The sequence below is a fragment of the Eschrichtius robustus genome, chromosome X (genome assembly GCF_028021215.1).
Source record: "Eschrichtius robustus isolate mEscRob2 chromosome X, mEscRob2.pri, whole genome shotgun sequence".
NCBI lineage: Eukaryota > Metazoa > Chordata > Mammalia > Artiodactyla > Eschrichtiidae > Eschrichtius > Eschrichtius robustus.
Genome location: NC_090845.1, coordinates 96,734,453 through 96,757,316, shown reverse-complemented (window position 1 = coordinate 96,757,316; position 22,864 = coordinate 96,734,453). Strand labels below are relative to the sequence as shown.

The window sequence follows — 22,864 nt, the reverse complement described above, 5'->3', positions numbered from 1 at the left end:
AATTGAGAAGTAGCAACAGCCTCCGTACCTTTTGGTCCAGGTAGCCCATCCAAGCCAGCTTGTCCTGGAGGACCTTGAGGTCCTGGGAAACCACGATCCCCTTTTGGACCAAGTATTCCTTTGAAACCTGGGAGTCCTGGAGGCCCAGGTGGCCCAGGTAGCCCAAATCCTGGTTCTCCCTTGAGCATACACATGATAAAACACAACAAAAACTCCCATGACTTTCTTGGTGTTTACTGTTTACTATAGAGAATTTAAAGCAGAAAATACAAGGTAATATTCCCGCCCCCCCTCCATGGTAAAGGGAGTAGGATAATTAAATGAAAAGTAATTGGTATGCAGGACAGAACATCTGGAAGGAGAGGAAACTGGGCTTAGTAAAACAAATTGAATTATTTGGTCTGGTTTCAGGACAAGAAAGAAATAACTGAGACAGCATGAGATTAAAGAACCGAAGTGATGAAATGTGATTACAGACTGGGTACTGTATTAGATGATTATTTTAAATTTGACCAAGTATGATAACAGAATTGTGGGTTTTCTATATAATGTGTTTACTTAGAGATGAATACTGAAGTATAGATATTTACAGGTGAAATGACACAATATTGAGATTTGGGTTCAAATACTTCAGCAAAGGAAAAAAGCGTAGATGAAGCAAATATGATAAAATCTTGATAATTTGGAATCTGAGTGATAGATATATGAAAGTTCACTGTATTATTCCTTTTACTTTTGCGTTCATTTGAAAAGGTTAATAATAAAATAAAAACAATCAATAGAGAAGTGATTTCTCACGAGAACTGTGGCCATGGTCAATTTTTCTTCCCATGGAAAAAAGTTATTGATAGTAATCATAAAAACACAGGAAGTTTAAATTAATTAAGCACAGAGAAAATACAGGAACAGTTAGGATAATTACGTACCATGGCAGTTTGCTGAAGACTGACTAAGGAAAATTTTAGATTAGCTAAAATGTAGTAAGAGGAATAGAAACCAACTCAAACATAGTACCATTATTAGTACTAAGTCGATAGCAATGATTTGCATTATGTATCTGGGATGGAGTTGGGACAGAGGGGAAAAGTATGAGAAGTACTTGACATGATATTCAACACCATTTCAACCAAACATCACACAGACATGGACAGAGATTAAATGGAATGATGGTACTACAGAAAAGCACAGGGGAAGCTGATGATTGTATTCTCTCATCTCATCTCATCATATAACCAGTCACTCTAAACAGGTTCAGAAACTTCTTTTTTTTTTTGCTTCAAATTTGACCCCTTGGACTATTAAAAAGTGTTTGGAATTAAATATTTTTAAATAAAAATACAATAAGTTAAGTTTTATTTATACAGTGAAGACTTGGGATGATGTCTAAATCAAAATAGAGAAGGCTAAGGAAGGTAGGGGGAATAGAAAAAGAAGAAAAAGTAAATTAAAATGTCTCAGACCTTTAGTCCTGGAAAGCCTGGTGGCCCAGAAGGACCTTCTAGACCAATTCTTCCAGGTGTCCCAGGTGCTCCTGGAGGTCCTGGAATTCCAGGAAAACCTGTAAAATTAGAAGTCATTTTTTAATCTCCAAAGAGAAGACACTGTAAGAAAGATACCCAAACCCCCAAACTCACATTTTCACCCTATTCAATCATGCTTAGTGACTACAGTAAGATGGTAAAACCACAATGACATTCTGGATGACTACTTCAGACTAAGCCTTACAGACACCAGATATTCTCTCTCAATCACCATATGGTCCCCTATTATTGTCATATAGGACTAATGTGTGTGGAAGATATGCTTTTCTAAGGAAAATCAAAGCTATTACCAATGAGATAGAACTAAAATTAAGGAATGAATCCAACACAAAAATGCAGAGAAACTTTTCTTCTGCTTACATCTGGATACAGTATGATAAAAGACCTACTACATAATTCTGGAAGTGAGCTAAAAACAATTGCAGAAAATAAATAAGGAACCACAAGCTTTAAATGACACATTAAACAAGATGGACTTAATTGATATTTAGAGGACATTCCATCCAAAAACAACAGAATACACTTTCCTCTCAAGTGCTTGTGGAACATTCTCCAGGATAGATCATATCTTGGGTCCCAAATCAAGCTTCGGTAAATTTAAGAAAATTGAAATCGTACCAAGTATCTTTTCCAACCACAACACTATGAGACTAGATATCAACTACAGGAAAAAATCTGTAAAAAAAACAAACACATGGAGGCTAAACAATACACTACTAAATAACCAAGAGATCACTAAAGAAATCAAAGAGGAAATTAAAAAATACCTAGAAACAAATGACAATGACAACACGATGACCCAAAACCTATGGGATGCAGCAAAAGTACCTATAAGAGGGAAGTATATAGCAATACAATCCTACCTCAAGAAACAAGAAAAATCTCAAATAAACAACCTAACATTACATCTAAAGCAATTAGAGAAAGAAGAACAAAAAACCCAAAGTTAGCAGAAGATAAGAAATCATAAAGATCAGATCAGGAATAAATGAAAAAGAAATGAAGGACACAATAGAAAAGATCAATAAAACTAAAAGCCAGTTCTTAGAGAAGATAAACAAAATTGACAAACCATTAGCCAGACTCATCAAGAAAAAAAGGGAGAAGACTCAAATCAATAGAATTAGAAATGAAAAAGGAGAATCAACAACTGACTGCAGAAATACAAAGGATCATGAGAGATTACAACAAGCAACTCTATGCCAATAAAATGGACAACCTGGAAGAAATGGACAAATTCTTAGAAAGGCACAACCTTCCGAGACTGAACCAGGAAGAAATAGAAAATATAAACAGACCAGTCACAAGCACTGAAATTGAGACTGTGATTAAAAATCTTCCCACAAAAAAAAGCCCAGGACCAGATGGCTTCACAGGAGAATTCTTTCAAACATTTAGAAAAGAGCTAACACCTATCCTTCTCAAACTCTTTCAAAATATAACAGAGGGAGGAACCCTCCCAAACTCATTCTAAGAGGCCACCATCACCCTGATACCAAAACTAGACCAAGATGTCACAAAGAAAGAAAACTACAGGCCAATATCACTGATGAACATAGATGCAAAAATCCTCAACAAAATACTAGCAAACAGAATCCAACAGCACATTAAAAAGATCATACACCATGATCAAGTGGGGTTTATCCCAGGAATGCAAGGATTCTTCAATATACACAAATCAATCTATGTGATAAACCATATTAACAAATTGAAGGAGAAAAACCATATGATCATCTCAATAGATGCAGAAAAAGCTTTTGACAAAATTCAACACCCATTTACGATAAAAACCCTCCAGAAAGTAGGCATAGAGGGAACTTACTTCAACATAATAAAGCCCATATATGACAAACCCACAGCCAACATCGTTCTCAATGGTGAAAAACTGAAACCATTGCCTCTAAGATCAGGAACAAGGTTGGCCACTCTCACCACTATTATTCAACATAGTTTTGGAAGTTTTAGCCACAGCAATCAGAGAAGACAAAGAAATAAAAGGAAGCCAAATGGGAAAAGAAGAAGTAAAGCTGTCACTGTTTGCAGATGACATGATACTACACATAGAGAATCCTAAAGATGCTACCAGAAAACTACTAGAGCTAATCAATGAATTTGGTAAAGTAGCAGGATACAAAAGTAATGCACAGAAATCTATGGCATTCCTATACACAAATGATGAAAAATCTGAAAGAGAAATTAAGGAAATACTCCCATTTACCACTGCAACAAAAAGAATAAAACACCTAGGAATAAACCTACCTAAGGAGACAAAAGACCTGTATGCAGAAAACTATAAGACACTGATGAAAGAAATTAAAGATGATACAAACAGATGGAGAGGTATACCATGCCCTTGGATTAGAAGAATCAACACTGTGAAAATGACTATACTACCCAAAGCAATCTACAGATTCAATGCAATCCCTATCAAACTACCAATGGCATTTTTCACAGAACTAGAACAAAAAATTTCACAATTTGTATGGAAACACAAAAGACCCGAATAGCAAAAGCAATCTTGAGAAAGAAAAAATGGAGCTGGAGGAATCAGACTCCCTGATTTCAGACTGTACTACAAAGCTACAGTAATGAATACAGTATGGTACTGGCACAAAAACAGAAATATAGGCCAATGGAACAGGATTGAAAGCCCAGAGGTAAACCCATGCACATATGGTCACCTTATTTTTGATAAAGGAGGCAAGAGTATACAATGGAGAAAAGACAGCCTCTTCAATAAGTGGTGCTGGGAAAACTGGACAGCTACATGTAAAAGAATGAAATTAGAACACTCCCTAACACCATACACAAAAATAAACTCAAAATGGATTAAAGACCTAAAGGTCAGGCCAGACACTATAAAACTCTTAGAGGAAAGCATAGGCAGAACCCTCTATGACATAAATCACAGCAAGATACTTTTTGACCCACCTCCTAGAGAAATGGAAATAAAAACAAAAATAAACAAATGGGACCTAATGAAACTTAAAAGCTTTTGCACAGCAAAGGAAACCATAAACAAGACCAAAAGACAACCCTCAGAATGGGAGATAATATTTGCAAATGAAGCAACTGGCAAAGGATTAATCTCCAAAATTTTCAAGCAGCTCATGCAGCTCAATAACAAAAAAACAAACAAACAACCCAATCCAAAAATGGGCAGAAGACCTAAATAGACATTTCTCCAAAGAAGATATACAGATTCCCAACAAACACATGAAAGGATGCTCAACATCACTAATCATTAGAGAAATGCAAATCAAAACGACAATGAGGTATCACCTCACATCAGTCAGAATGGCCATCATCAAAAACTCTACAAACAATAAATGCTGGAGAGGGTGTGGAGAAAAGGGAAGCCCCTTGCACTGTTGGTGGGAATGTAAATTGATACAGCCACTATGGTGAACAGTATGGAGGTTCCTCAAAAAACTAAAAATAGAACTACCATATGACCCAGCAATCCCACTACTGGGCATATACCCTGGGAAAACCATAATTCAAAAAGAGTCATGTACTACAATGTTCATTTCAGCACTATTTACAATAGCCAGGACATGGAAGCAACCTAAATGTCCATCGACAGATGAATGGATAAAGATGTGGCACATATATACAATGGAATATTACTCAGCCATAAAAAGAAACAAAATTGAGTTATTTGTAGTGAGCTGCATGGACCTAGAGTCTGTCATACAGAGTGAAGCAAGTCAGAAAGAGAAAAACAAATACTGTATGCTAACACATATATATGGAATCTAAAAAAAAAAATGGTTACGAAGAACCTAGGGGCAGGACAGGAATAAAGACACAGACGTAGAGGATGGACTTGAGGACACAGGGAGGGGGAAGGGCAAGCTGGGACGAAGTGAGAGAGTGGCATGGACATATATACACTACCAAATGTAAAACAGATAGCTAGTGGGAAGCAGCCACATGGCACAGGGAGATCAGCTCGGTGCTTTGTGAACCTAGAGGGGTGGAATAGGGAGGGTGGGAGGGAGGGAGATGCAAGAGGGAAGAGATATGGGGATATATGTATATGTATAGCTGATTCACTTTGTTATAAAGCAGAAACTAACACACCATTGTAAAGCAATTATACTCCAATAAAGATATTAAAAAAATTGCAGATATTATACACATATATACACAACAAATCAAATCTGACTCTTGAAGTCATTTAGTATAAATGAGTAAGGACATGTTTAAGCACTGCTCTCAGACCAGTGCACACTCTTGCCTTTCATGAGAAAAGAAATTCTGTGAAGAATAAAGCATAACTGAAGCAACAGCCCTAAAAATTTCAGTAAATCAAGAGAATATGATTTAGGATAAAACATTACTTGGATATATGTGTGCAATAAATCTGTTTTCTGTTTAATACAATCCATTCATTTAACAAATATCTATTGAGCACTTAATATGTGCCAGGGACTTTTCTGAGCCCTGAAAATACAGTGGTGAACACAAAAGACAATAATTACTGTGATTTTTAAAGCTTGTATGTCATTTTTGCATATCTAGGATTTTGATATTTCCTTGTCTAGAATGTTTTACATAAAGACAATGAAACTATAGTACATACATGCTGTGACTTTTCCCTTACATTCTTTATTGCACATAGAAAAAAGTTGCACGAATATACTTTATCTGTTGTGTGAACTATATCAAAGAATAATATCATACTAACCAGCTAACCTACCTTGCCTGCTACCCAGTCCTACATACCTTTGGGACCAGGTGGTCCAGGAAGCCCGATTCCAGGGATACCTGGTTCTCCTTTGCTACCAGGTATACCTGGCAAGCCTGGCTGGCCTGGGAGTCCAGGTTCACCTACGGAGAAACAGCAGTTTTTTGGAAGTAGCCAAAGAAAGAAACCAACAAGTGTTGAAGACATGGTCAAATAAATTCCTCACATACCTGGAAGACCTACTTCACCATCTCTGCCTGGTTTACCAGGCAAGCCAGGCTTCCCTGGCTGTGTTATGGTCTGACCTGGATCACCTTTAGGACCTAAGAACAAGTGGGAATTAATAGTGAATGGGAAGTGTTCACTTGACTAAAGATCTCCACTAATTAAAACAAAAAAGAAAGTACTTACAATCTTCTAAAAATTCAAACTAACAAAAATCCACGAGAAAAACAATCCTATATATATTTTCAAGGAAGATACTAAACAGAAGGATGAAATTTCAAAGAGAAAAGTAAATGACAGTTTTAAGGGTTTCCATGAAGATGGCATCTATAAAAATATTAGGCATCTATAAAAATATTTTCTAAATGTAGGTCAAAAGAAAAATACTTCTTTTTGGTTAACTAGTGGTACTTTAAGGTTTTATGTGTGCAAAGTCCAAGTACAACTACTTCTCATTTATTGAAATAAGAATTTGAAATAGGCTCAGGACAAAGATGGATTTCTTAAACATGACATAAAAAGCACTAACCATGAGAGAAAAGGTTGATATATTTGACTACATTCAAATTGACTTCTGTTCATTAAAGACACCATACAGAGAGTGAAAATGGCAAGCCATAGTGAATTAAGATTTTGCAAAATAAATAGCTAATAAAGAACTAATACACATAATATACACACACACACACACACACACACACACACACACACACATATATTCCTCCCAATCAATAAGAAAAAGAAACAATCCAAAAGAAAAAATGGTCAAAACACTTGAATAGACATTTCACAAACAGAAATTCAAATGGTCAACAAACACATGAAAAGGTGGTAAACATTGATATAATCAGAGAAATATAAAATAAAACTGCCATGGGATATATCACACTCAACAGACTGGCAAAAATGAAAAAGTCTAACAATATAAAATACTTATGAGGATATAGAGCAACAAGAAACCTCTAATACTGCTGGTGGGAGTATAAATTGGACGTAGTTTGGAATTATCTAGTAAAGCTGAAGATGTATTTATTCTATGCCTCAAGAATGCTAATCTTAAATATATACCCTAGCCTAGGGATTGGCAAATTTTTTTCTGTAAAGGACCAGACAGCATATACTTTAGGCTTTGTGGGCCATCTGGTCTCTGTAGCAACAACAACTCTGCAGTAGTAGTGCAAAAGCAAGCATAAACAATAGTGAATGGCTGTGGATGTGTTCAAATAAAATTTTCATTTATGACAACATGTGGAGGGCCAGAGTTGTAGTTTGCTGATCTCTGTCACAGAGCAGTGTATGCACATGTACACCAGAAATATATATAAAAGAATGCACATAGAAGCATTACTCATAATAGGCCTGAACTATAAATAACCCAACTGTCCATTAACAATAGAATGCATAAAGCAATGGTGATACACACACACACACACGCACACACACAGTGGGATACTGTACAGCAGTGAAAATGAATATGCTATATCCATACACAAAGGTAACATAAAGAATACTTACCCTATGCTTCCATTAATATAATGCTCAAAAGGAAGCATAATTAAAGTACTTCGTTTAGGAATACCTATCTAGGTGATAAAACTATATATGGAAGGAAATTATGCAAAAGTCAGGACAGTGTTTACCTTTGGAGAAATGGAAGGGGATTATGATCAGGAAAGGACAGAGAGAGGAGGATAGGGGTTTCGAGGATGCTGGCAATGATGTGTTTCTTGACGTGTGTGGTAGTTATGTGTGTGTTTCCATTATAATTATTTGTTAAACTTTGCATTATATATATCATGTACATTATATATATCATGCACTTAAAAACAACAACAGTAACGATAAATACAGTCAAAAAATTTAAAGAGAAGCCCCTCTTAAAACACACACACACACACACATTTATGTTTCCCTGCTAAGAAGCTCTGAAAAGCCCAAATATAAATGGCGACGGAAACACAACTCTCATAAAAGGAAGCCAAGAATGGCCAAAAGATAATAAATACATTTCTGCTTTTAAGCACCAAACTAAAAACAAAACAACCATAGTAAACTCACCTGGTATTCCTGGCTGGCCTGGATTTCCTGCTACACCTTGTATGCCTTTTTCACCTGGTGGGCCTGGAGGGCCAAAACCAAGAGGGCCCATAGGCCCCCTATTTCCTGGGAGACCTGGCAAACCTGGGTTCCCAGGGGGACCTCTTTCACCCTTAAAAGCAATTCCACCCTGAAAAGGGAAAAATTTAATACAGAAACATATAGATATAACAGCTATCTGTAGGTTGGTATTACTAAGTACAACTAGAGAAATGATGCAGCCATAAATAGTTCTTGAAAACTGCATAAGTGTGTGTTATTATGGGGTGGTATGTGTGATCACTCTACTTATTCATTCTTTTAACAAATATTTTTGAGTTCCTACTATGTGCCAGGTGCTGGTGATAAAGCAAAGAATAAAAATAGGCAAAAATCTCTGCATTCATGAAGCTTACATTCAAAAATCTCTGCGTTCATGAAGTCAAGAAGTTTACAGCCTAGCTAACATTTAATAAAATAGCACTTTCTACTTAAATATCCCGGGCTGTGTGTTGTGCACAAAATAAGAATCTATTCATTTATCTTCAATCTTTAGGCTCCATGGCACATTTAACACAGCCATCTACTCACACTAATCTCTAAGCTTACTTTATATAAAAACCAAATTAGTCTTTTGTTGTCTGGTCTAAAAAAAACCAGACAAGGCTATGTGGGATAAGAAAAGGGGGGGCTTCCCTGGTGGCGCAGTGGTTGAGAATCTGCCTGCCAATGCAGGGGACACGGGTTCGAGCCCTGGTCTGGGAAGATCCCACATGCCACGGAGCAACTGGGCCCGTGAGCCACAGCTACTGAGCCTGCGCGTCTGGAGCCTGTGCTCCGCAACAAGAGAGGCCGCGATGGTGAGAGGCCCGCGCACCGCGATGAAGAGTGGTCCCCACTTGCCGCAACTAGAGAAAGCCCTCGCACAGAAACGAAGACTCAACACAGTCATAAATAAATAAATAAATAAATAAATAAATAAATAAATAAATAAATAAATAAAAAAGAACGTGAATTAAAAAAAAAAAAAAAAAGAAAAGGGGAACCTCACAGTGACCCATAAGCATCTTAACCTCCTGCCTACCTAGTCATAGCAAATATTACTCAATATAGCAGTGGGTTAAGCAGAAAGAATTAATAAAACCACTGAGAAAAGAACTGTAAAGAAACCCTACGTAGTCAATAACAATGTACCATTAGTATATATAATCACATTCTTTTAAGCATTGATTACATGTTGATCTCAGCACCAGGCCTATCCTAGGAAACATCACTAACAATTTGGCATGACAAAACCAAGAATATCAAACCAACTCACAGGTTCTCCTTTGGGGCCAGGAAGCCCTGGCAATCCATCCTGTCCAGGGGTGCCAGGTAAACCAGGAAGCCCTGGAGCTCCAGGAGAACCCAAATCTCCTTTGTCACCCTTCATTCCTGGAAAAGTGAGGATGTCACCAGGTTCACCTTTAGGTCCGGGAAAGCCTGGAGCGCCTGGAGCTCCTGGTATGCCCTGAGGAGAGGGAGGGGGGGCAAAAAAGAGGGGAAAAAGAAGAGAGAGAAAAAGGAAATCAGTTTCTTTTTTTCTAATACTTTCTCCAGTTTATCCCATCAACCTGCCCAATAACATTTAGTGTACCAAGCTATGAGTCAAGTGAGACATATGAGTCAGCGAGAGTGAAAGAATCAAATATATCATAATAAGAAAACTAAATTTCTTTTATATATATCCACAAGTGAAAATCAAAGTGTAAGTGGGTTTCTTCTACTTCTTTTGTTATATAATATACTCAAAACTTACTGTTAATCCTTTGGGACCGGTTGCACCAGCGTGTCCTTTTTCACCCTTCTGTCCAGGGAAACCAAGAGATCCTAATACACACACACACACACACACACACACACACAGAGTAATGTGAGCTTTGAGCTTGAAATCCTGACAAAGCTCATATAAAAATCAGCAAGTCAGGAAGTCAAGTTTTAAAATAAGAATGCCAGACTTCCCCAGTGGCGCAGTGGTTAAGAATCTACCTGCCAATGCACCAATGCAGGGGACACGGGTTCAATCCCTGGTCCAGGAAGATCCCACATGCCGTGGAGCAACTAAGCCCGTGTGCCACAACTGCTGAGCCTGCACTCTAGACCCTGCGAGCCACAACTACTGAGCCCGTGAGCCACAACTAATGATCCCACGTGCCACAACTACTGAAGCCCGCACGCCTAGAGCCCGGGCCCTGCAACTAGAGAAGCCACCGCAATGAGAAGCCCGGGCACCACGACGAAGAGTAGCCCCCACTCGCCACAACTAGAGGAAGCCCGCACGCAGCAATGAAGACCCAACGCAGCCAAAAATAAATAAATAAATAAATTAATTAAATAAATTAAATAAAGAAAGAAAGAAAGAAAGAAAGAATGCCATTCAATCCCATTTAACATTTTGATTTTTCTATTCTATGCTCTGAAGGTGAGGAGATATCCTTTCTTTTAGGTAAATCTAATATTTCCTTGTACATACAGCATTGTATCCTTAGGTATTTCCAATTCCAAAGCCTCTCAGAGCTTGCAGGTACCAAGTACTATGCACAGAAATGCTCGGCTCTTATGACCACCCCATTGCCAAGGTAAGAAGGAGATAAGGACAAAGTCTGTGTATCTTTCTTTGTTCTTACTTAAACAATTTTCCTAGATTCCTACCAGTTCTTTCTTTGGTTTGTCACTCCCTAAAATTTGGTTTATGAGAAAGGATTGGTGCTCAAAGCCTAGAGGAAATGGGTCCCTGGACCAGCTGCATCAGCATCACCTGGGCACTGGTTAGAAATGCTAATTCTTGGGTCCTCCACCCCAGGTCTACTGAATCAGAAATTTGGGGGGTGGGACCCAGGAATCTGGGTTTTAACAAGCCCTCCAGGTAATTCTGATGCACTCCCAAGTTTGAAAACCACTAGACTGGAAGTACAAGGCTAGATGATTAACTTCTAGGGGCAGCTATAAGACTTGCTGAAAATCTATTTCCAAGCACCAAATGTGTGTTTGGCAGACACACTAGACAGAAAGGTAAGAGATCTGGTATCTATTCTCAGCCCTGACTGACTCAGACATGAAGTGTGATTTCAAGAGAATATAATACTGGGAAACCCCAAGAGGCAGTTGAGTAAAAGAGCTGTGGGTCTGAGGTGTATCAAATATGGTTCTGATTGGAAATGGGGAAGGGGGAGTTATATATAGAAAGAGGAAGACAAATATCATATGATATCACTTATATGTGGAATTTACAAACAGGGTACAAATGAACTTATCTACAAAACAGAAATAGAGTTACAGATGTAGAAAACAAACTTATGGCTACAAGGCGGGTAAGGGAGGAGGGGGATAAATTGGGAGACTGGAATTGACATATACACACTACTATACATAAAATAGATAACTAATAAGGACCTACTATATAGCACAGAGAACTCTACTCAATACTCTGTAATGGCCTATAATGGGAAAAGAATCTAAAAAAGACTGGATATATGTATATGTATAACTGATTCACTTTGCTGTACACATGAAACTAACACAACATTTAAATCAACTATACTCCAATAAAAAATTTTTTAAAAACAAGAAAGAAGAACATTTAAAATTTTTTTTAATTTTTAAAAATTAAAAAAAATAAAGAAGAATATTGGCAGTTGATTGCCAAACTCCGGTAGAAGACCGTTTCTTAATGACAACATGTGATACATCCCAATGACTAGAATCTTGACCACTGAAAACCATATTCAGGGGCCAGGTATTATGAACATTTTCCCCAGTTTTCTGGAATAAAGAGGTCTGACCCTGTATAAGTTATTTTCCTCACCATATGGAAAATAAGGAAGATATTTTTCCTGGAGTAATACTGTTGAAATTCTTTAAAAGAAAATGTTGGTAGCTTCAGCTACTGGAAACAAGAGCATAATTTATTTCATAGCAGATAGTGACATTTCATATTTAATTATTTATGGATGTGAGTGACTAGCCATAAAATGAGAAACTGGCATCATTTAAAACTATAATAAGCTCACTAATATCTAGCCAAGAAATATTTTTAAGGTTGCCCTGAGGAAGAATGTTTTACCTGGGGGACCTGGAAGACCTGGCAAACCAGGTTCACCTGGAGGCCCTGAAACACCAGTTCCAATACAGTTGAAGCAGGTGTCACCCTTGTCACCTAGAGAAAACCATAATAAAAAACAAATTTTACTTGAAGGTGTACATATACCTTCTTTAGATAGGTTCTAAAGAAGTTAGCACTAAGGGACAATATTCCTACCTAACAGTGTAGTTAGAGAAGCCTATATCTAGAATCAATTTACTTGATAAATATTTACTGAGCACCTACTATGTGCCAAGCACTGTTCGAGGAGTTTGTAATACATTGATAAACAAAACAGACAAAATCCATACCTTCACAGTGTTTACATTCTACCAGTGGCTGGGTAAGTGAAATTGGATATGCTTAGGGGTGGGTGGCAGGTTGCAATTTTAAATAGGGTGGTCAGGATAAGACCTCACTGAGAAGATGACACGTGATTAAAAAAACTTAAAGGACATGGCACGTGCATAACGACTGTAGAGCAGTCCAGGTAGAAAGAGTAGCCATGTTTGGCATATAGAAGGAACATCAAGGAGAACAGATTGCGGGAGTACAGTGAGGAAGGGGAACCAGGTCAGACAGTTAACAGGTTATAACAAGTGGCATATCATAAAATATCACATAGGCCACCACAAAGACTGTGGCTTTTACTGTGAGCGAAATGAGAATCTAGGAGAAGAAATTAAACAGAAAAGCAACATGATATGACTTAAGTTGTAAAAGGATGACTCTGGTTGCTATGTTAATAGTATAATCTAAGTACAAGGATGGAAACAGGGTAACGACATAAGTGGCTACTGCTGAAGTGATCTAGGAGAGATAGTAGCTCATTCCAGAGTAACAGCAATGAACATGGTGAGAATTGGTTAGATTCTGGACATATTTGAAAGTAGAGCCAATAGGGTTTTCTCATGGATCATATATAGAATGCTAAAGAAGAAGGGATTCAAGGATGACTCCGTGACAGATCAAAGGTCGAAATGTAAAAGGCAAAAACGATAAAGCTTTTAGAAGAAAACATAGAGGAATATCATCAGGTCCTTGGGATAAGCAAAGATTTCTAAAACAGAACATAAACAGCACTAACCATAAAAGAGGACATTAATAATATGACTTCTTTTAATTAACAACTTCTGTTCAAGAAAAGACGTGAGTAAAAAAGCAAGTCACAGAATGGGAGAATATATTTGTGATACATATATCCAACAGCCCAATTAAAATAGAAAAAGATAGGTACTTTACAAAAAGAATGTACAGACTATAAGAAAAGAGGCTCAGCATCAATAAGTTGTGAGGGAAGTGGAAACTAAATCCTCTTTGTAAAATGGTTTGGTGATATCTATGGAATCAAAGATACATCTACCTTATGACCCAGCAATTCCATTACCAGGTTTACACAACAGAAATAAATGCTTATGTCCTACAAAATATATATATATATGGATGTTCATAGCAGCTTTATTCATAATAGCCCCAGACCAAATGTCTATTAACATTAGAATGGATGAATATGAATAGGAATATTCATTCAATGAAATACCAAAGAGCAGTGAAAAAATACTGCTACAAACAAAAACATGGATATACCTCACAGATATAATATTAAGCAAAAGAAACGAGATAAAATATTAAGACATAAAAGAGCCCATACTGTATGATTCCATTTATACAAAGTTCAAAGTTAGGCAAACTGTTTGATTGAGGATACAACAGTGGTTACCTTTGGGAGTGCTGACTAGGACGCACAAGAGAGTCTTCTAGAGTCTTGGAAAAGTTCTATATTTTGATTTAGACAGTAGTTACACGGGAGGTAATAGATAGACATACACACAGAGAGATATACATATAGAGACAGAGTATGTATAGGAGGAGACATATCTGTAGAGAGAGAGACATATCTATACCTATATCTATATCTAATATATACGATACACCAGGAAGGTCGGAAGAAAAACAGACCATGTAATATACTGAAAACCAAGTGAAGAAAGTGTTTAAAGAATGGAAAAATCAAGGAAATAATGGACTGAGACTTGATATTTGAATTGGCAGTGAACAGGCTGCTGATGACTTTGACAAAAGCAGCATCTGTGGAGTGGTGGAGGGAGGGGAGTGAAGTCCTAAGGAGTATGTTTAAGAGAAAATGAGAGTAGAGTTATCTAGAGACAGTGAGTAGAAAATTCTTGAAGAGTTTTGCTGCAAATGGAAGCAGAGGAATGGCGTAGTATCTGGCAGCGGAAGTGGGATTATAAAATATTTTTAGATGGGTGAAAAAAGCATATTTGTATACTGCTGGGAATGATCCAGTAAAAGGGGAAAATCGATGATATGGGAGAGACAAGAATTTCTGGAATGAATTTGGCGGGGGAGGGGGGGGGAACAAGAGGAAACTGAATCTATTGTACAAACAGAAGAATTGCTTTAGATAGGAGCAGTAACAATAATAGGCAGGAAGGCAGAATATAGGGGCAAAGGTGCAAATAGGTGGGTAAATATGGTGGTGGCGGCAATCTGTGAAAGTTCTCTTGTTATTGTTTCAACTGGTCAGTGGAGGAGGAAGCAAAGTCAGAATCCTAAAATGAGAATGGAAGAGGAGGTGTTAGAAGTTCGAAGAGAGAAGAGAAGGCACAGGCTCAGAAGAGGTGGTAATTTGGAATTACCAGGGCTGTGCTTTTGTTCGAAGTGAGTACAATGGCAGGAGAGGAGGGCAAAGGTGTCAAGAGTTTATGCATGAGATTGATTATGGAATTTAAGCTGGGTTAAGAGAGAAGAAAGGACATCAAAAGGTTGAGGGACAGTCAAAGTTGGTAGGTTTCAGTGAGTGTGAAGTAATGTTGGAGTCAGGTTATTAGAGGTAGTAAGCTAGAAAGATAGGATGTAGTGGTCACAAAATGAGATTCGGGAAATCAAAATATGGAAGTGTGCCCTACTGGTAACGTGTGGTCTTGGGGTATGACCATGCGAGTGAGTGGCTGAGGTAGGGTGGAGGATATAGGGGATTTTGCTGATGATTTCAAAGGATGAAGGAATATGGGAATCAAACCTTTCACTCCTTGTTCTCCTTGGAGTCCTCTATCACCTGGAGATCCTGGAGGGCCAGGAGGGCCTGCTTCACATACCTCATCACCTGAGATAAGATAAAACAAGAACAGCAAGCCAATTGTTGTAAAATATCCAGAAGACAACAAAGAGAAAGTCTGATAGGCTAGAAAAAAAAAAGATCTATTTTCAGTTATTTCTCTGCATTAATACAACTACCTATAAACAAAAGGAAGATATAATATTAGTGAGAATTTGAAGAACAAATCTAAATATCAAAGAATCACCAAAAATCAAAAGTAGAAGCAGTGGAAGAATATTTAGCTATCAGAAATACAAAGAATGATGCCAACCTTCAGCTAGATTCACTTATAAAGACAAAACAAAAGCAACAATAGCACTTAACAGGAAAAAACTATAGCTTACTAGGAGGGATGTGAGGGCCAGGAGGGCCAGGAGGCCCTGGAAGGCCAGGAGCCCCAGGCTGTCCATCAAGTCCAGGAGATCCAGGAATGGAAATTCCAGGTGGACCTTCATCACCTTTCTGGCCCCTTTCCCCAGGAAAGCCAGGGGGCCCTGGAGGACCTGTAACTGCAAGTCCTAAAATAAAAACAAATACCCATTAAAAGTGATCAAAATGATCTTATTTTAGACATATTACTTTGGGTCTCAATGAGACATTAAGTAATGATAAGATCTTCCTTTAATGTATAATACCGGTTATGTTCTTAGTTTTTTCTATGAGAATCAACACCTAGGGAAAAGATGGAAAGTTCCAATAATGTAAGTACTACTTTGAGTATAAGAAAGAATAATTTAAAGTAGCTTTATTACTTTTGGAAATGTACTAATAACTAACTCTCTACTCACTCTCCTTTGACACTATGATCTTTTAATCTCAGAAATACCAGGAAGCCATTTACAGGAAGAAAAGAGGCATCTCAAAGTTCTCATGTAAACGTGGCTCTGTTTCTGGACATTCTTCTGTTCCACTATCTGTTCCTGCACCATTAACACACTTTTTCATTACTACAGCTTTACAATGTTTTCAAAACTGGTAAGGAAAATATACACATCTTTGTTCTTTTTAAAATCATCTTCACTACACTTACAAATTTACTCTTCTAAGTGAATTTCAAAGTCAGCTTGTCAGTTTCATTTTAAAAAAAACATTGTAATTTTGAATGAGATTAATTTGAATTTAAAGATTAAATTTTGGTAGAATCGCCTGTATATAATATTGAGTTCTCGCATCAAGTAATAATTAAGTATTATATCTTTCCATTTATTAATTTTATATTATTTAATAGTATTTTACAAAGTTATGAAAGAGATCTTACACATCTTTTGTTTGGTTTATTCATGGGTAAATTTGATTGCTAATGTCAGTTTTATGACTGTTACTTTTGTTAACTGGATTTTGTCCTCTTATATGTTTGATTATTTTATTGCTGGTTTAGAGGAAGGTAAGTTATTTAAGTTTGCAACTCATATTTGGCTACCTTGCAAACATTCTAAGTTCTGGTAATTTGTCATTTGATTCTTTTAGGCTCTATGGGTAGATTATCACATGGCCTGTGAATAACCAAAATTTGGTTTGCTTTTTGTTTTTTATCCATACACCTCTTTTTTTTCCAGACTTAGTATGCTGGCTGGGATCTTCAGTATAAGAACAAACGGTATTGGTGACCATATCTTTACCTTATTTTTGACTTGAATGAGAATGCTCCTGATGTTTCACCAAAAAGTATGACATTTCCTGCACAGTCCTGTACTTCCTGTATGAAGTAGATAGCTTCAAGAGAATATAAGACATCAAGTCTTATATTCTGTCATCAAGTTAAGACAGTTCCCTTTTTTTATATAAATTTATTTATTTTATTTATTTACTTTTGGCTGCTTTGGTTCTTTGTTGCTGTGCGTGGCTTTCTCTAGTTGTGGCGAGCGGGGGCTACCCTTCATTGAGATGCGTGGGCTTCTCACTGTGGTGGCTTCTCTTGTTGTGGAGCACGGGCTCTAGGCGCACGGGCTTCAGTAGTTGTGGCACATGGGCTCAGTAGTTGTGGCTTGCGGGCTCTAGAGCGCAGGCTCAGTAGTTGTGGTGCACGGGCTTAGTTGCTCCGCGGCATGTGGGATCTTCCCGGACCAGGGCTCGAACCCGTGTCCCCTGCATTGGCAGGGGGATTCTTAACCACTGCGCCACCAGGGAAACCCAAGACAGTTCCTTTTTTATTTTTCTGAATGTATTTTTTTATACAGCAGGTTCTTATTAGTTATCCATTTTATACATATTAGTGTATATATGTCAATCCCAATCTCCCAATTCATCACAACACCCCACCCCCCCCACCACTTCCCCCCTTTGTGTCCATACATTTGTTCTCTACATCTGTGTCTCTATTTCTGCCTTGCAAACCGGTTCATCTGTACCATTTTTCTAGATTCCACATATATGTGTTAATATATGATATCTGTTTTTCTCTTTCTGACTTACTTCACTCTGTATGACAGTCTCTAGATCCATCCAGGTCTCTACAAATGACCCAATTTCATTCCTTTTTATGGCTGAGTAATATTCCATTGTATATATGTACCACATCTTCTTTATCCATTCATCTGTCGATGGGCATTTAGGTTGCTTCCATGACTTGGCTATTGCAAATAGTGCTGCAATGAACATTGGGGTGCATGTGTCTTTTTGAATTATGGTTTTCTCTGGGTATATGCCCAGTACTGGGATTGCTGGGTCATATGGTCATTCTATTTTTAGTTTTTTAAGGAACCTCCATACTGTTCTCCATAGTGGCTGTATCAATTTACATTCCCACCAACAGTGCAAGAGGGTTCCCTTTTCTCCACACCCTCTGCAGCATTCGTTGTTTATAGATTTTCTGATGATGCCCATTCTAACTGGTGTGAGGTGATACCTCACTGTACTTTTGATTTGCATTTCTCTAATAATTAGTGATGGTGAGCAGCTTTTCATGTGCCTCTTGGCCATCTGTACATCTTCTTTGGAGAAATGTCTATTTAGGTCTTCAAGACAGTTCCCTTTTAATCTTAGTTTTTTTAAAAAAATTAATTAATTAATTTATTTATTTGTTTATGTATGGCTATGTTGGGTCTTCGTTGCTGAGTGTGGGCTTTCTCTAGTTGTGGTGAGCGGGGGCTGCTCTTCGTTGTGGTGTGTGGGCTTCTCATTGTAGTGGCTTCTCTTGTTGCACAGCACAGGCTCTAGGTGCGTGGGCTCAGGACTTGTGGCACATGGGCTTAGCTGCTCCATGGCATGTGGGATCTTCCTGGACCAGGGCTCGAACCCATGTCCCCTGCATTGGCAGGGGGATTCTTAACCACTGTGCCACCAGGGAAGTCCCTAATCTTAGTTTAATATTTTTTTTTCCTTCTAAAAATGAATAAGTATTGAATTTTACTGTTTTCCTTGCATTTATTGGCCTATTCTCTTTTAATATGTCAATGTGGTCAATTACAGTGATGTTGAACCATCCTTGCAATCTTAGGGTAAAATCTATTTGGTCATAATATCATATTGTTTAATATACTTCTGGATTGATTTGATAATATTTTATTTAACATTGTTACTTCCACATTCATAAATGATATTGAACTATAGTTATTTCCAGTGTATCTCCTTGGTGGTTTGGTACTGATACTGCTAAACTGAATTTCCTTTAAAAAAAAATGTTCTGAAACAGTTTATAAACTATGAGAAACACCTGCTCAAGAACTTGGTAGATTTCATCCATAAAACTCTATAAAACCACCCACAAAACCAATGCTTTTTCATGGAGACCATTAACGTTTCAAAAACTTCTATGGTAATTGATCTACTCAGGTGTCCTACTTTCTCAGGAAAATTTTATTACTTTATATTTTCTGTTTCATGAGGAATGTATATTTCACCTAGAATTTAAAATATATTGACATAGTTTTATAGTTTTCTTGTAATCTAAAAATTTTAATTGTATTCATGGTAATAATCTTTTTTCTTTACTGATTTTATTTGTGCCTTCTCTTCCCTTTATCTTGATCATATTTTATTTTTACCTTTCTCAATTTTTTCCATCTATTTTGTTTGTGCTTGTTTTTTTTTTTAATTTGTATTGGAGTATAGTTGATTTACAATGTTGTGTTAGTTTCAGAGGTACAGCAAAGTGAATCAGTTATACATATACATATATCCACTCTTTTTTAGATACTTTTCCCATATAGTCCATTACAGAGTACTGAGTAGTGTTACCTGTGCTATACTGTAGGTACTTGTTAGTCATCTATTTTGTATATAGTAGTGTGTATATATGTCAATCCCAATCTCCCAATTTATCCCTCCCCGCCCTTTGCCCCCTGATAATCATAAGTTTGTTTTCTACATCTGTAACTCTATTTCTGTTTTGTAGATAAGTTCATTGGTAGCCTTTTTTTAGATTCCACATATAAGCGCTATCATATGATATTTGTCTTCCTCTGTCTGACTTATTTCACTCAGTATGACAATCTCTAGGTCCACGCATGTTGCTGCAGATGGCATGTGCTTGTTTTATTTCTTATTATTTTTCCAACTTAGCTCATTTATTTTCAGTATCTCTAATTTTGTGATAAATTAAGGGTACAATGAGTTTTGATACGAGGTTGTTTATTTAGCATTTAGTAGTTCATCATCTACATTTCTGTATTCTCTTTACCTCTAGAGTTATTTAGAAATATGCACTTTAATATACAAATATTTGGTGCTTTTTGTTGTTAATTTCTGACTTCATTTCACTGTGGTCACAGAGCATGGCCCGCATATAATTTTAAAAGATTTTTTCTGGTCTAATAGAGTCAATTTCTATAAATGCTTCACGTGTGTTTGGAAAGAATGTACATTCTCTGCTGCACACACAGTTTTTCTCTCTCCCCCATAAATACAGCTTAATTGTGTTGCTCAAATCATTTATATCCCTATTTATTTTTCACTTACTTGATATATTGGGGAGTTGCCAAATTATCCCTTGTAGTTTATCAGCTTTCATTTTACATATTCAAAGTTATATTTTTAGATGCATAAGTTTAGTGACCTTTATATCACTGTGGTATAAGTTGTCTATCCACGTGAAATATCTGTTTTTTAATGCATTTTTTCATTGAATTCTATTTCATACTGTATTAGAATTGCTAAACCAGCTTTCCTTTTGGTAGCATTTGCTTAATATCTTCCCATTGCTTTATTTTCAAATTTTCTATGTTGTTTTACTTTAGATATATCTACTGTGCACAGCATACAGATATTTTTATTCCGATTTTATTTTAGTTTTTGTCTACTAATCAGTGTTTAGTCCTTTCACATTTATTGGAGTTGCTGATTTATTTTTAACTTCTTCTTGTCATTTTATTTATTTTTTTCTATTTATTCAGGTTTATCTGTGTCTGTTTTATCCCAATCCTAATTTGTGTGACATAGATCCAGCTTTTTGGTCATCTTCTTTCCTCAACAAGTAAGTAATGTATATTATTTCTATTCTTTTCTAGTGGTTACTATTAAAATGTTTAACCTATGTACTAAAACTTATATTTTTTGAAAAAACTTAGAGAGTTAATAATATTTATATTCTCTCCCTCTAACAAAACAAAAAACCTTATCATTCACTTCCCCATTCTCTCTGTACGTCCATATCCTGTGTTAGTCATGTGTACAATTATACTTCCATATTGTTACTTAAAATACTTCTGTTATTTTTTATGATCCATACTTACTTAGACTTAAAATACTTTATACATATCTTTCCTAACCACTGATTCTTGTATCTTACCCACCCCCACCGTCAACTTCATCCTGAATTCATTGTCTTCTTCTTGGTGTAAAACCTCCAGTAACTATTTCAGAGAAGATCTGGAGGTAGTAAACTTTCTAAGCATCCCATCTTCACGCTAGGATGATAGTTTGATGTAATATAGGATCTCAAATTCATAGTTATTTTTCCTTATTACTTTGAAAATGTGCTCCATTATCTTCCTCTTATTCTCACTGTTTTGTAGGTGATCTGCCTTTGCTCTCAGATGGTTTTTAAGAATTTCTTTTTACCCTTAAATTCTAAAATGTCCCTAAAATGTGTCTAGTTACGTATTTTTGTATTATTATTTTACTTTTGCTTCGTAATTCATAAGCCTTTTCACAGGGAATCATTTTTTAATAGATAGTTCTCAGCCATTAATTTTTCAAATATTGCTTCTTGTCCTATTCTCTCCTTGAACTCACTCATGCTGGATTTTGGGACTTCTAGGTTTATCCTTTGTGCGTCTTAAATTTTATTTCATACTATCTAACACTTTAACTTTTTTGCTACATCCTTGGAGAAATCCTTATCTCAATTTTCCAGACACAGTATGTGTTTAGTCCACTAACTTGAAGTTCAAAATCCAAAGTGCATACTTAGAGCAAAATGGGACCCACAATTTATTCTCTTTCCCCTTGGGAGGAACACTGAGTGTCACTCATCTCATCATGTTAATATTTCATTAGCCAAATATTTTTGAAGGAAAAGTAACCATAATTTATTATACATGTATGTGTGACAGATACTGTAGATGTTTTTTCAAATTTTACATAAATCCTTACTATCACCTCATTTCACAGAACATCCAAATAAACATGCTAAAAAGGGTACTGCTCAGTTTGTGGCCAAATTAGAAATGCTCTACTATACTGTGTATCTTCAACAAAGGAATGATATAAAACTCAGTATTGAGCGCCAAGATTTTACTGCACAGCAAAATCACCATGGGGATTTCTAGGTAGATGTCTCTGGAATTCTAAGTGGATAGTGCTATTTACTATATAAAAATACAGTAAATCTTACATAACTAGGCATTATTAGCACAATGTTCCCTTTCATAACAGCATGAAAGGTATAATGATTAATTTTTGGATCATAGTACTGTTTGGTGTAATTTATTAATAACAAAAGGTAGAGATGGTATTTTTTTAGGGTAAAAGGACACTATTCAAGTAACTTTGCTTTTTTTTTTTTTTTTTTAAAGTACAGGTAAGAAACTTGGTGAGAAAAGCTATAGTAAGAGTTGAGAAGTTTCTGTCAATTAAAAAATACCTCTGCCTCCTACTGCCATGCTCACCCTGGAACTAGTATGATAATACTGTATACTTGGATTAGTAAA

At 36.6% G+C, this 22,864-nt stretch overlaps 1 protein-coding gene across 1 annotated transcript in view; it reads right to left on the bottom strand.

Annotated features, from left to right (window-relative positions):
* The window catches only part of COL4A5 (collagen type IV alpha 5 chain), a 250,955-nt gene that overhangs the window by 64,917 nt on the left and 163,174 nt on the right, over nucleotides 1-22,864 (bottom strand). Inside the window, exons 20-29 of the mRNA XM_068532465.1 lie at nucleotides 16,121-16,294; nucleotides 15,699-15,782; nucleotides 12,638-12,730; nucleotides 10,334-10,404; nucleotides 9,854-10,045; nucleotides 8,518-8,686; nucleotides 6,465-6,557; nucleotides 6,273-6,377; nucleotides 1,461-1,558; nucleotides 29-179 (exon numbers count right to left, since the gene is read on the bottom strand). Of these exons, the coding sequence (XP_068388566.1) occupies nucleotides 29-179; nucleotides 1,461-1,558; nucleotides 6,273-6,377; nucleotides 6,465-6,557; nucleotides 8,518-8,686; nucleotides 9,854-10,045; nucleotides 10,334-10,404; nucleotides 12,638-12,730; nucleotides 15,699-15,782; nucleotides 16,121-16,294 (1,230 nt within the window). The remainder of the gene's footprint in view (nucleotides 1-28; nucleotides 180-1,460; nucleotides 1,559-6,272; nucleotides 6,378-6,464; nucleotides 6,558-8,517; nucleotides 8,687-9,853; nucleotides 10,046-10,333; nucleotides 10,405-12,637; nucleotides 12,731-15,698; nucleotides 15,783-16,120; nucleotides 16,295-22,864) is intronic.